Genomic DNA, 13,076 nt, shown 5'->3' with positions numbered 1-13,076 from the left:
AGTTATTATAAATTATAAAAATTCTTATTCATAATTCAGTGGTTGTAAACAGGCCAGTGGATGTGTGACATCCTCTACTTGGCTCAAGTTTGATATTGCCCAGATCACATCGGTGGTTGGGAAGTAACAGTATCTGTGCGCTGTGCTTTTTATTAGCATTTCCGAGCAAAGAGACTGTTCCATTAGGTGGAGACTCTCAGTACACGCTGATGTCCAGCTTTGCCAGCTCCTGATGCATCAGCAGTAGCAGTGCCAAAAGTCCTCGTGCGATCAGGGATCTTCCCCATGACTGCAGTTTGCACTGGAGCAGTCTAAAAGCCTGTCCTGGAGGAGGTTCCTTCTCACCTTGTTGTTGGAACTTCCTTACGGTGTGCTTTAATAAATAATTGAAGTGGTAAATATTGCCCGTGTCTTCTGCTTCATAATGGAAATAAAAAAAAAGAAATAGACATTAGCGATATGAAGAAGGCTCATAGGAGTTTACCTCCAAGTGATTTAGAAATATAAGTGTTAATATCCCAGCTGAGCACTAAAGGGATTTAAGAGTGTGGTTTTAAAGGTGACATTCAAATGCTATTTTAAGAGGAGTGATAAATGCTTGTGCCTTTCGTCTTGCCCTCTGCTTCATGCTGTAGAAGGTCCTCTTGACAGTGGCAACAAGAAGGGTAATAAATGTGCTGATATTTTTTCCCTAAAACTTTTCTGGGACAAATCACCTTCAGTCAAATAGTCTGGTCTGACATTTTGCATGCGAAATGACTGTGAAAGCAGTGCTCCTCCACAACAAATGCGAGATGTAAAAGCATATACTTTTAAATCTTCTTTGGTTCCTGATTAAGGGCAAGTTGGTATCTGCAAGTACAGTTGCGACTAAATTACAGTAAAGATACGAAAATAGTTGGGTTTGTTTGCTATGTGGAAGGGCTGCCTTGACTACTGGCTTAAAGTTTGTTTTGCAATATAAGGCATTTACAATTCCGATCTTAAAAAGAAAAGGCAGTGTCAGACAGTTTTGTTCCTAATAAGTGGATATAAACAAAATCTTTAATCTTTCAAGTTGTTGTGGGAAGAGGATGGGGAATACACATTAGAACAGAGCAGTGTGCCTTGTGGAAAACCTAAATGGGAACTTTTCTGAACCTACTGTTACCCTGTGTTGCTTTTTCTCTTTTTCCCCAAGACCTCATGTACCTTGTTAGGTTAGCTTTGTATTATTTAATTTCTTTTGCTGTTACTAATTCTCTTGAGTGAGTATCCAAGATTATAATTCTGGAGAGAACAAAACTTCAGTGTGGTCTTCTAAAGTGCTGTAGTTGCAGTAATAGCATGATTGCCTGAAGATGAATAATGAACTCCAGTGATACTGGGATCATGAGGGAAATGAGGATATGGATTGAGAAATCTACCCTATCTTGGAAGGAAGCTTTTGAATTTAATTTTCTTACATAAATTGAGCATATAATTTTGCTTGAATGGGAAGAATGTTATGTCTTTCAGTTTACAAAATCATTAAATTAAGATAAGCTGTGTGTTAAAAAGGAAAAAAATAATATTTTTTTTTCTTCCTGAAGGTTAAGTCTTGGAGTTTGGTGTGTTTTTGTAAAATCTGTGTGCATTTGTAAAATCTGTTGTCCATATAACTAACTTCAGTTCATCGTAGGACTTGGTGCTTCTGCTTGCTCATCTGATTACGCAGCTCAGAGGAATAAGGTTAAGGACATGCTGTTGGTAACTAGAGCATTTTCAGGGCTTTAGTTCAGCAGATGGGCTGCTCGGCTATATTCATACATCTGCCTACCTGCTGTGGCAGCTGCTGCTGCTGCATGTTGTGTTCTTTTGTTCTGTTCCACCCAAGAAAGGAGCACTAGGAAGTGTAGTGAATGGATTAATTTAAGGTTAAGGCTAGTGTTTTGCTGCTTCCTAACTCTCTATCATAATAAAGCTTCTGATAAAACTAATGAATCCTTCGTGGAGCGAAATAGATTTTTAAGATGTATTTCAGCGGGCTGAACCTAGCTACCATTATCTAAGAACCAGTCAAGTATGTTTTCTTTATATTGTTGATGTTATTTATTTCAATATCTTCTTCTCTTTCTCCCCTTTCCCCTGCTTTTTCTAGGAGCAGTAACCAGACTTTGCCTGACACTGCGTGGTCCAAAAGAATTAAGGAAATATGGAATGACATGAAGGAGATTAGTTGAGGATTAAAGGCTTCGAGGACAAAACACCTCACCGAGGTGAAGCACAGACTAGCATTCTGGTTGTAGCTCTGAGGAGCTGTGTGCGGAGAAAAGATGGCAGATCCAGGAATGATGAGTCTGTTTGGAGAAGATGGGAATATTTTCAGTGAAGGGTTGGAAGGTCTTGGAGAATGTGGCTATCCTGAAAATACAGTGAATCCTATGGGGCAGCAAATGCCCATGGATCAAGGATTTCCTGCTTTACAGTCATCTCTTCATCATCCCCCTGCAAATCAAAATCAAGCCAAGTTGACCCATTTTGATCACTATAATCAATACGAACAGCAGAAAATGCACCTGATGGATCAGCCGAATAGGATGATAAGCAATGCCCCTGGGAATGGTATAGGGTCTCCTCATTCGCAGTATCACAACCCTCCAGTTCCTCAGGTTCCTCATAGCAGTGGTGCTGGTGGTCAGATGGGAGTCTACCCCAGCATGCAGAACGAAAGACACGGGCAACCCTTCGTAGACAGTGGCTCCATGTGGGGACCACGGGCAGTTCAAGTGCCAGACCAGATAAGAGCACCATACCAGCAGCAACAGCAGCAGCAGCAGCCGCAGCCGACACAGCCGCCACAGGCACCCTCCGGACCCCCTGGGCAGGGCCATCCTCAGCACATGCAGCAGATGGGAAACTACATGGCTCGTGGTGATTTTTCAATGCAGCAGCACGGTCAGCCGCAGCAGCAGAGGATGAACCAGTTTTCTCAAGGCCAAGAAGGCCTCAATCAGGGAAACCCTTTCATTGCCACCTCAGGACCTGGCCACTTGTCTCATGTGCCCCAGCAGAATCCCAATATGGCACCTTCTTTGCGACACTCAGTCCAGCAATTTCACCACCATCCCCCCACTGCTCTCCATGGAGAATCAGTAGCCCACAGTCCCAGATTCTCCCCTAATCCTCCCCAGCAGGGTGCTGTTAGGCCGCAAACACTTAATTTTAGTTCTCGGAGCCAGACGGTACCCTCACCTACTATAAACAACTCAGGGCAGTATTCTCGATATCCTTACAGTAACCTTAATCAGGGATTAGTTAATAATACAGGGATGAATCAGAATTTAGGCCTTACAAATAACACTCCAATGAATCAATCTGTACCAAGATACCCAAATGCTGTCGGATTTCCATCAAACAGTGGTCAAGGACTAATGCACCAGCAGCCCATCCACCCTAGTGGCTCACTTAACCAAATGAACACGCAAACTATGCACCCTTCACAGCCTCAGGGAACTTATGCCTCTCCACCTCCCATGTCACCTATGAAAGCAATGAGTAATCCAGCAGGTACACCTCCTCCACAGGTTAGACCTGGTAGTGCTGGAATACCAATGGAAGTTGGCAGTTACCCAAATATACCCCATCCTCAGCCGTCACACCAGCCCCCTGGTGCCATGGGAATTGGACAAAGGAATATGGGCCCCCGAAACATGCAACAGAATCGTCCTTTTATGGGTATGTCTTCAACACCACGGGAGATGGGTGGGCACATGAGACCAAATGGTTGTCCAGGTGTTGGCCTTGCAGATCCGCAAGCAATACAAGAGCGACTTATATCTGGCCAGCAGCTTCCTAGTCAACAGCAGTCTTTTCAACAGCAAATGCCAACCTGTCCTCCCATGCAGCCTCATCCAGGGATACATCATCAGTCTTCACCACCCCCACATCCTCATCATCAGCCTTGGGCACAGCTTCACCAGTCACCACAAAACACACCACAAAAAGTGCCTGTCCTTCAGGTAAGCTGCTTCCAATGAGTAGGAAAAGTTTTGAATGACTGTAAATGCATTTCAGGATACACAGGATCTGTGGTTACAAAATAGTTGCTCCTGTTTAACTCCCTTGTTTGTTACTGGTTAAGTAGCTTTTTTGGTGTACAGAGGCTGAAGGTAAAACGAGGTTCAGGTGTCTTGCTAATATCCTTACAGTAATTTTTACAGGCTAACGTTATGGATAGATTGAAATGTGACAGCAACAGGACAAGCTGAATACTTGCTCATTTATTTGTGTTGCTTCCTTTGAAAGGAAAATGAAAAGTGTGTGAGAATTGTCATTTAAACTATTAATTTTTGTATTTGCAACTTGGAGAAAGAAGTATGCGTTATAATGTGTTTGTTTTGGCCAAGCTGCTGGTTTTCGTTAAATCCTAAGGGAATATTTTGTGGTTTTAAATTAAAGGTGAAATTTTTTACATGTGAACAAATTTCCAGGATGAACTTCAATGCTAAGTAATGTAACTGAGAAGTTATGGTGCAACAGTTTATGCAAGGAGAACACAACAGACATGAATCATAGTCTGAAGTAAAATCTTCTGAGGCTTAAATGTACTGTTAAATAGAAGTTTTATTTTCCTGAGTCTCCGATCTGTCAGGTTTCAATGGCGATGTATTGTTTATGCATAATTTTTCAACTAAAAGCTAAAAATGGCAAAACATCTGTAGCTTAACAGGTTTGACTATGCTCTAGTACATCAAGCTTCAGCTGAAAAGATGCTGTTTGGGATCTTCACATTTGCCGTATTTTGATTCTGACTCCCATCAGTCAGCACTCAAGAAGCTTTGGTACCAAATGAATGACCACTTGGTCAAGATATCAAGAGATTTGCCCATTTTCATTTTTTTTTCCAAACCAGTCAGTAATTAACGCAAAGTAGCTCTGCCTATAAATATTTGGAGACAGTTGTTGGAATGCAGTCGTAATGATACGATGCTACAATACACTTAATCACAAAACCAGCTGTCCTAGCCAGCGTCCCAGGCCTGTTTGGGAAGCAGCTGCTGGGCTGTCCCCTGCACTGCTGCCTGCCGGCTGCTCCTGCTCGCTCTGCACAGCGTGAGCTGGGTCTGGGAATCACATGTGTGTGCTGCAGAGAGGCAGCTGACAGGAGTGGTGGATGGAGCAGCTCAGCAGCTGGGACAGGCTTCCGCATTCCCTGTGAAAGTGGAAGAGGGGAGGAAAAAGTGCTGGAGGTGCCATAGGGTGGGGAAACCCTGGGAGGGAGCTCAGGGACTAAGCTGGGCAAGGGGAAGGACACTGTCTTTCTGGGAGGGTGGAGGAAGCTCTTCTCTTGAAGGGGCAAAGTATATCTTCAAGATAATCTTTCTCTTCCCTGCCTCTGTCAAAATTGGTATAAAATTTTATGCCTGTGTTGGCCCTTCCTTTCCCTTCATCTCCATCCAAACAATGGACTTTGTTTGGGGAACCTAAAGTGCAGTTCTTGCAGGCATGCAGCATTGTGTGTTCCTGTTTGAGACAGGAGCTCTTGCCAATGCCTCGTGTTATCGACTACGTGAATAAGCAGGATGAAAATGGAGAAGAACTCAAGACTACATGGAAAAAAAAATGAAGAGAATGAACAGATATTTGGAAAAGGGGTAATTTTCAGTATTGAGAGTAGGGATGAGACAAGGGAAGTACAAGATGTGGGTTTTTTACCCCAAAGATGAGAGCTGATGCATCTAGCAGAAAAAACTTGAAAGTTGTAGAAATGGTAATGTAGGACTTCTGAAACAGTAAGGGAACAAAAACCAGTATCACTGGGATTTTTCCCAACTAGTGGTGGTGGGGATGTGGGAGGGAAGACCTGAGGTGGACTGTGCCTTAAAGCTGTGGTGTTCTTGGTCAGCATTAATTCCTTGTTTTCATCTGACCATCCAGTAAACTTATTTTCGGCAGCAGGAGGTGGTTTGGGAGGAAGTTTACTCATAGAATGGACAGGCTTGTTAAACATTCTTGGGACATTTGTTTCACTTTAATCAGTGAAGAGGTAAAATGCAGACAGCTCAACCCTTAAATGAGCTGTGCAACCTATTACAAAGTGCTGAACTGCAGATGAATAGCTTGAAAAAAGGTAAGTGCTGAAACTAAATAATTAGAGGAAAACCACATGATAACTTGAGTTATTTGATTAAAATCAGTAATTCAAACAGTTGCAGCAAGCCAAGTAACTTCTCTGTTAGCCTACTTCTGTTAAGTTTTTGCCTGGTGAAAGTTATTGTTAACATACATTCCCATTAAGTAATTAGTCTGAGCCCTGACTGTAGTAATGAAACTCTTGACAGGCAGGCATTTCCTCCTTGAAAACTGTTTGGATAAAATGAATATTGTTCAAGTCAATGAAAACTCAACTCTTCCCCATCCCCTGGGGAAAAATTCAGATGTGTGAAACCCCTGCTCTTAAGCTTGAATACAGAATTGGTAGCTCTCTTGTGTCGTGGTTTTCCCTTCATGTCAGTAGGCAGAAAACTGTTCGCTGAAGAACAATTATTTAAATGTCTGGTTTGTTTTTATTTGTGTAAAATGAACAAACAAAATTAATAAAGTCAATGAAATGGAAATCACTATGTACTTTAAAATCAACAGAAGCCATCTTAGTAATTATTTTTCTGTGATTTGAAGCTAGAGTTATCATGGGAAGGCTGTAATACTTGTGGTTAACCAAATTACTGTTTTGTTTTTAGATATGTTGGAAGGAAAGTGAAGTTCTTTTGCTTTTAAGTAGAAAGAAATTGCTGTGTCGATTCCAGGGCTTGTTATTTCTTTTTTTGTGTGCAAAACTGCACATTATTTTGGCTGGGAGATGACGCTGGTGATTGACGATTCATCTGGTTTAGATTAATAGCTGAAAACTAGACATGGTTATTAGGACCCTGTTAGCAGTGAGTTGCTGGCTTCAGTGGAGTTTGGTAGAGTCGTAAGACCAACCGAAGCCTGGAGATGTTCAGTGTGCTCGGTTTTTCAGGCCCTCTTTGGAAACACTGTTCACCAAAGGCCTTTGAAAGAGCTTGGTGGCCATGAGGTAGGAAGGCAGATTCTATTGTGGCAGGGTAATCCACCAAGGTGCAAAGCACAGGGTAGGAGTAGCTTGCTTTTTTTCATGGTGGAGGCGTCTGTGTCAGGGTAGGAGTAGCTTGCTTTTTTTCACGGTGGAGGCGTCTGTGTTGTGTTGTGAGCTTGTGCTCTCTGAAATACTCATACATGATCTGGAGAAGAGTGAAAAGAGATGGCAAAGTTTGCTACTGTCATTAATAAAGCTAAGTGCCAAATGCAGAAGTGATGAAGAGCCTAACAATAATGAAACGGATCATTAGAAATACAGTAGGAATGTCAATTTCTTGGCTGTAAGTCGTGTGAGTCAAGGCATGGCCAGAGAAAGTTTAGATCGTATATTAGGAAAATTTTCTTCACTGAAAGGGTTGTCAAGCATTGGAACAGGCTGCCCAGGGAAGTGGTAGACTCACCATCCTTGGAGTATTTAGAAGACATGTAGATATGGCACTTAGGACATTGTTAGGGATCATTAGGGACATTTACATTAGGTGGACCCGGCAGTACTGGGTTTACAGTTGGACTTGATGTGTTTACAGTTGGACTTGGTGTGGCAAGTGCTGCGAATATCTGGGTCCCTTCCTCAGGCCTCAGAAAATACTGTAACACTTGAAGAAGCACAGAGAGGGTGGAATGAGTGGGAAGGAGATGGCCAAAGTTTCTGAAATTGTGAGTGATGTGTGTGAATGTGAAACAAGGGTTGTTTGCCACCTGTTTTTGTCTCCATGAATTCTTCCAAGGTATTCAGTGAGTTATCAAGTGGTGAGCTCAGAACTGCACATTAAGATGCTGATCTCTTGAGATGCTGCACACAAAAATGCATCATTGTTTGATAAACATGAAGGCCCCACATGTGGGTCGGCAGATCTGTGCCATACATACATAAGTGGCTGAGAATTTGTTATGTGGTGTGTGTGTCTAGTTCTTGTACCTTTCCACAGACTTTAGCAGAGAGAGGACTTCAGGTTAGACAGGCCTCTGGGGGTCTAATGCTATGCAGTTGCTCTTACATGTCGTTATTTTCAGAGCATTTTGTTAGTGATAGAGGAAGCGTAGGAGTTTTCCCTGACAAGAATAGGCTGTCCTGGGTGTGTTGTTACACACAACTTCTTATTTACCCACAGCTACTGTGTGGGCTGAAGTTTCGAGTCCTGTTCATTAATCATGTTCCACAAATGCAATCTACATTATTTGTAGTTAAACACAGGAATATTTAAATGCACACAGGTATAGTATAGCCTCTGTGCTTGACTAAGTGCCCATCATCGAGTTCTACCATGTATAGTATAGCCTCTGTGCTTGACTAAATGGTAGAACTCGATGATGGGCACTGACAGTGTTGAAGTATGCTGGGTTGCAGTGTCCAGCTTCTTGTGGAGAAGGAACTCATTTTGTGTGTCACCAGTTCACTGCCAGGTTTACCCTGCTGGCCTTATTATCTGTGGGCATGTGACTTTGCTTTCAATCATAACTCATAGCTGTGTTTGGTATGAACACATTCTTTTGAAATTTCCTGCCCTCCCTTGCAGGGGAAGAGGCAGGGAAAGTCCTGCTGAGTCACCACCTGGGTCACCCCTCTCACAGGCCCTTCCTGCATTTTCAAATCCTGAGTTGCTGCCTCAGTTTAATTTGTGGTTGGATATACCTGAACGAAGAGGAATATTAATGAAAGCTGCTATCAGCTGGAATGGTTTGATGCAATATCCTAACCCAGCAGAGAGTGGAGGTTAAGTCAGTTACTGCTGCCGCACAAAAATGAAGCTGACTTTCTCCTAGGTATTTGTTTTGGTGCCTAAGAGCAGTAAGAATAGATTGACTACTGTCTTCACATGAGCAATTGTCATTCAGTGTGTTTCCTATACTTTTACATTGTAAGAAATGGTAGTGTTTCCAATAGTTAGGAATTTTCCCATTAATTAATATTCGTAAGCAGTGTCCTGCATCTACAGAGACAGCTGTTAGCCTTTTAATCCCTCAAGTGTTTAGCTTTTTGACTATTTTCCTGTTGATGAGTAGAACAAGTCCAATTTTTCTTAAAAAAAAAAACCAACTTACACTTTTGGGTCCTTGTGATACAGAGACTATTTCACATGACTGCTAGCTCTCCTTTGGGGTACCCTATATGCTACATGTGCAGCAAAATCTCCTGGCTGCCCCTAGAAATTCTAGTTTCCCTTTTTAAGTGTTTATGGGCCAGCACGCTATGTATATTAACAAGATTTTTGAAGCTGCCAGACTAAATGGAATTTAAAACCCATTAATACTCAACTATAATTACAATTGTATATTACTTTTATATATAGATAACATGAGTGTGTATTTATGTAAAGTATATGTAAAAAGCTTAGGGGAAATCAGACATTGTGGAGGGTGATGAAAGAAAAGCTAAGAAGAAAATCTGTAGTATTCATCTAAAAGTAAAGGTTGATAACAGTATTTCTTCCTTAAAAGTTTACAGGCTTTTGCTGTATTTCGTTGAGGCTCTGAAGAACTGCTGTATTTGAGCAATGTATGCAATGTAATTAACTACAATTTTCCAACTAAAAGAAAAGTAGACTCAAATCTACCTTTGGGTTAAAAGTGTTGAAGTTATTTCACCTCTGTGGAGTAGAATAGTGTGTTACACTGATGACTCGATCCATCTGTGAGCTAGTTCCCATGCAGGTCTCTCAGAGGATATAATAATATGAAATACTTTGTCTAACAAAAGTTCATGTTCTAAAATGCCTCAGTTATATTCGAGTCTAACAGTTAATATTAACATATCCAGAGGCTTGTTTCCTCCTGACCCTTGAAAAGGCTAAATGTGCTTTTGTAAATAAGGGCTTACAGTGATTCTTCAGTGAATAGATCTTTGGGCCAAAGACTTAAGTAGAGGTGTTTTTGCTGTGATTTTTTGGGGTTTTTTACTGTTGAGGAGACACAAGCAACTTTAAGGATACGACTTCCCTCAGGTGCCATGATTTGACTGTGATGAAAATAATTTGTGCCATTAAATTACCTGCTCTGAACTTTTGGGTAAAGCCAGTTTGCAGCATTAGCATAAAAACACAAGTCTGTATCCGCATACTGATTTGTAGGCTTAAGAGTTACCAGACTTGTTCTTCAGCAAGGATATTTTGAAAGTTTCTGTGAGATGTTGGTGACTTGAATAAATTGTTTCCTGACATTGTTATCTGACGAATCGCCCAACTAGAAATATTTTAAAATTTATGCTGCTCTTCAGTACTTCAGTAGTGTTCTTATCTGCTGATGGTCATGTCCAGTGTTTTCCCATGGCCAAACACATTATCCTGTTTTATATTTATTTGAACAAATTTAAATCTGTTGTTTCAGAGAAGCTTTTTTTCATGATTGAAAGCTGAAAGTCTAATACAAACTCTCATGTCTGTATCATCATCAGCCCACATAACTTACAAGGATGGAAAACTGGGGCAAATGAAAGGAGAAATGCCTGATCTTAATTGTTTTTACATGTTTTTTTTTTATCTCTGAATGCAGTGGCAATTCTAATACGGAGCAAATTGAAGGCAAAGTAATAATTTTCAACCTTCTTATTATGAATCCTCCTCCTGGTCTTTTGTCTTGCTCTTTAACATGGAATTTGAGGCAACCATTTATTTTGAACTAATCTGTCTTTGCTTGTATCTTGAATGCAAGTGTCACAAACATACATAAGTATCTTCTGTTTTCCTCTGTGGACAGTAAATGTCTCAGTTCTCACTGTGCTGGGATGCCATCACTTTGAAGTTAAATTTTTTAATTGTCTGTAGAAGTTGTTTTCTCCCTCAGTTCAGTGAGCCATGGCTTTTCACTTTTGAATTTTCAAGTTTCAGTTCTTTTAATTGTATGGTGATACATGTATTTTATACATGATAATGTGGTCTGGATTTGGAAACAAATTACTTGTTTGGTTTTTTTTTTCTTTAGAGATGTCACCTATAAATACTTACAGACTTCTTTTGTGAACAGAGTTGTAAAATTTGGTAGCTGAAGAGCAAGATTAACACCCTCGAGTTTTTCCTGGTGGTTAAAGCATCTATTTGTACAAACCTTCTTTTGAAATATTGCCAAGTTTGCAGGTGTGGTTTAAAGCTGTTTCTTGGGAGCTGATAGGAGCAGAGTAGGAATGGTGTGCAGGAAGCAGTGACCAGGGAAGGGGCAGTGAAAGGCTGAGCTGACAGAGCAGTGCTGAGCATAGGAACAGAGAGGAAATGGCCAGTGTCTGGGGACAGAAGAGTTTAGGAAGTCACCCCACCTCACCACCTGCTTGAGTCACCTTCCCCTTGAGCCCTTGCCAGAGGTTGCCATTTGGCACAGTGGTGCCTGTTACTGCTCTGCACGTAACCTTTATGTCACCATGCTGTGGGCAGACAGTGCCCTGACAGCTTCCCAGCACAGTTGTGTGAACTCAGTAACTCTCAATATCTAATCTGTTTAAAAATAAAAAATTTTAAAAATCCATGCAAATAAAGGTGGCTGAGGGCTGAGATACAGAACCTTTGCTCCTGCCTTGCATCAGCAGGCCTGATCATTTGGAGAATGGACTCATCTGGTCAGCTCATATCTGACGAGGTCATGTTCCCAGCATCGCTTCACCGTGTGACAACAAGATCACCCAGGCTGGTGGTGTGGGATTGGGAGTGCTTGCTGAGGCAAAATGAGGACTACCTCCTTCTCTGGCAGTGAGCTTTCAGGCCCTTCACTACCTTTACTCATGTTTTTGTAGCTCTCAATAACCAGCCCTTGAGCCTTCCCTCAGATTTTCATAAATTAAAACTTCTGTTAAAAGTCAAAGCTTTGTCTTGTTTTATTGATTTAGTGACAAACAGGTCACATTCCAACTTCTCCCAACTTCTTTTTTTAAACTCTTTGTTCCTTTTTTCACACAAATAAAAATGACTGATTTGATTTCAGGCGTGTGGTTTCTTTTTTAGAAAAGGATTGTTTTCCTCTTCTCACTGAAGTATTTGCAGCTATTTTGTTATTGCAGAGGTGAAAGAACATCCCCTTTCTACCAAAGAGCTTGGCACAATTTCATTAGGTGTGTGTCATGTGCATTGAAAATGAGGGAAGATGCCTCCAGTATCAGTAAATGAATTTTTTCCCTCGAGCACTGAATGGGATTTTTTTGCTTCAGCATAGAGAATCACTTAAAAGCATGAAAAGTTAGAAATAAAACTCAGCTTAATTTTTTTTTTTTTAGTTATCTTTATGAGAAAGCAGAACTGAGAGACAGGATGAGTTAGCAATCTGAGTGTGAGTATGATTTATAAACTCTGGAATCAGCATTCTTTCTGATTTTGGTGTCCTTCATACATCACTTAGTATTTTCTTTGTTCCTGTAGCAAACAATAATGTTGCCCCTGTTTATGAAGAGGAACATACAGATGATGGGCATGATTTTTTTTGTTATTTGTGCGACTCCTTGCTGTATTCCTCAGTGGTTTCACCATCAGTCAAACTTAGGAGACAGCAGCTCTTGTATTATTGCTGAACAAGCACAAAAATTAAGAAGTTCTGGGAATGGGTTCATATTGCATGGGTTGCTGCTGTAGAAATTAAATGTTAAGAAATCTCAGGCTCATAAAATGGCTTGGTTTGGAAGGGACCTTAGAGATGATCTAGTTCCAACTGTTCCACCACAGGCAGGGATGCCACCCACTAGATTTGGTTGCTCAGGCTCCCATCCAACTTGGCCTTGAATGCTTCCAGGGATGGGGCATCCACAAGTTCTCTATGCAACCCTTTCAGTGCCTCATTACTCCTAACATCTAATCTCAGTCTCTCTTTTAGTTTAATACCATTCCCCATTGCCTATCACTATCTGCCTGGTTAAAAAGTTGCTCTCCCTCTTTTTTTTTATAAGGCCCCTTTAAGTACTAAAAGGCCACAATCTCTGACTTCTGGAGCTTGGTGGGTTTCTATGGCATATTAATAACTGTTTAGTTTTAGAAAATAGTAAGTATTTGTCTTCAAGGATGCCATTTATGCTTCAGTATACACCA

General features: G+C 41.1%; 1 protein-coding gene across 1 annotated transcript in view; it reads left to right on the top strand.

Annotated features, from left to right (window-relative positions):
- Window positions 1–2,119: 2,119 nt before the first annotated feature.
- LOC103803294 (chromodomain-helicase-DNA-binding protein 7-like) overlaps window positions 2,120–13,076 on the top strand; it is a gene marked incomplete at its 3' end in the record, with an annotated part of 32,015 nt that continues 21,058 nt past the window's right edge. The window contains exon 1 of the mRNA XM_009075841.1: window positions 2,120–3,980. Coding sequence (XP_009074089.1) covers window positions 2,295–3,980 — 1,686 coding nt within the window. The remainder of the gene's footprint in view (window positions 3,981–13,076) is intronic.

This window comes from Acanthisitta chloris, unplaced genomic scaffold, assembly GCF_000695815.1.
Source record: "Acanthisitta chloris isolate BGI_N310 unplaced genomic scaffold, ASM69581v1 scaffold22455, whole genome shotgun sequence".
In the NCBI taxonomy this organism is placed as follows: domain Eukaryota; kingdom Metazoa; phylum Chordata; class Aves; order Passeriformes; family Acanthisittidae; genus Acanthisitta; species Acanthisitta chloris.
This window is presented reverse-complemented; position numbering and strand designations above follow the sequence as displayed.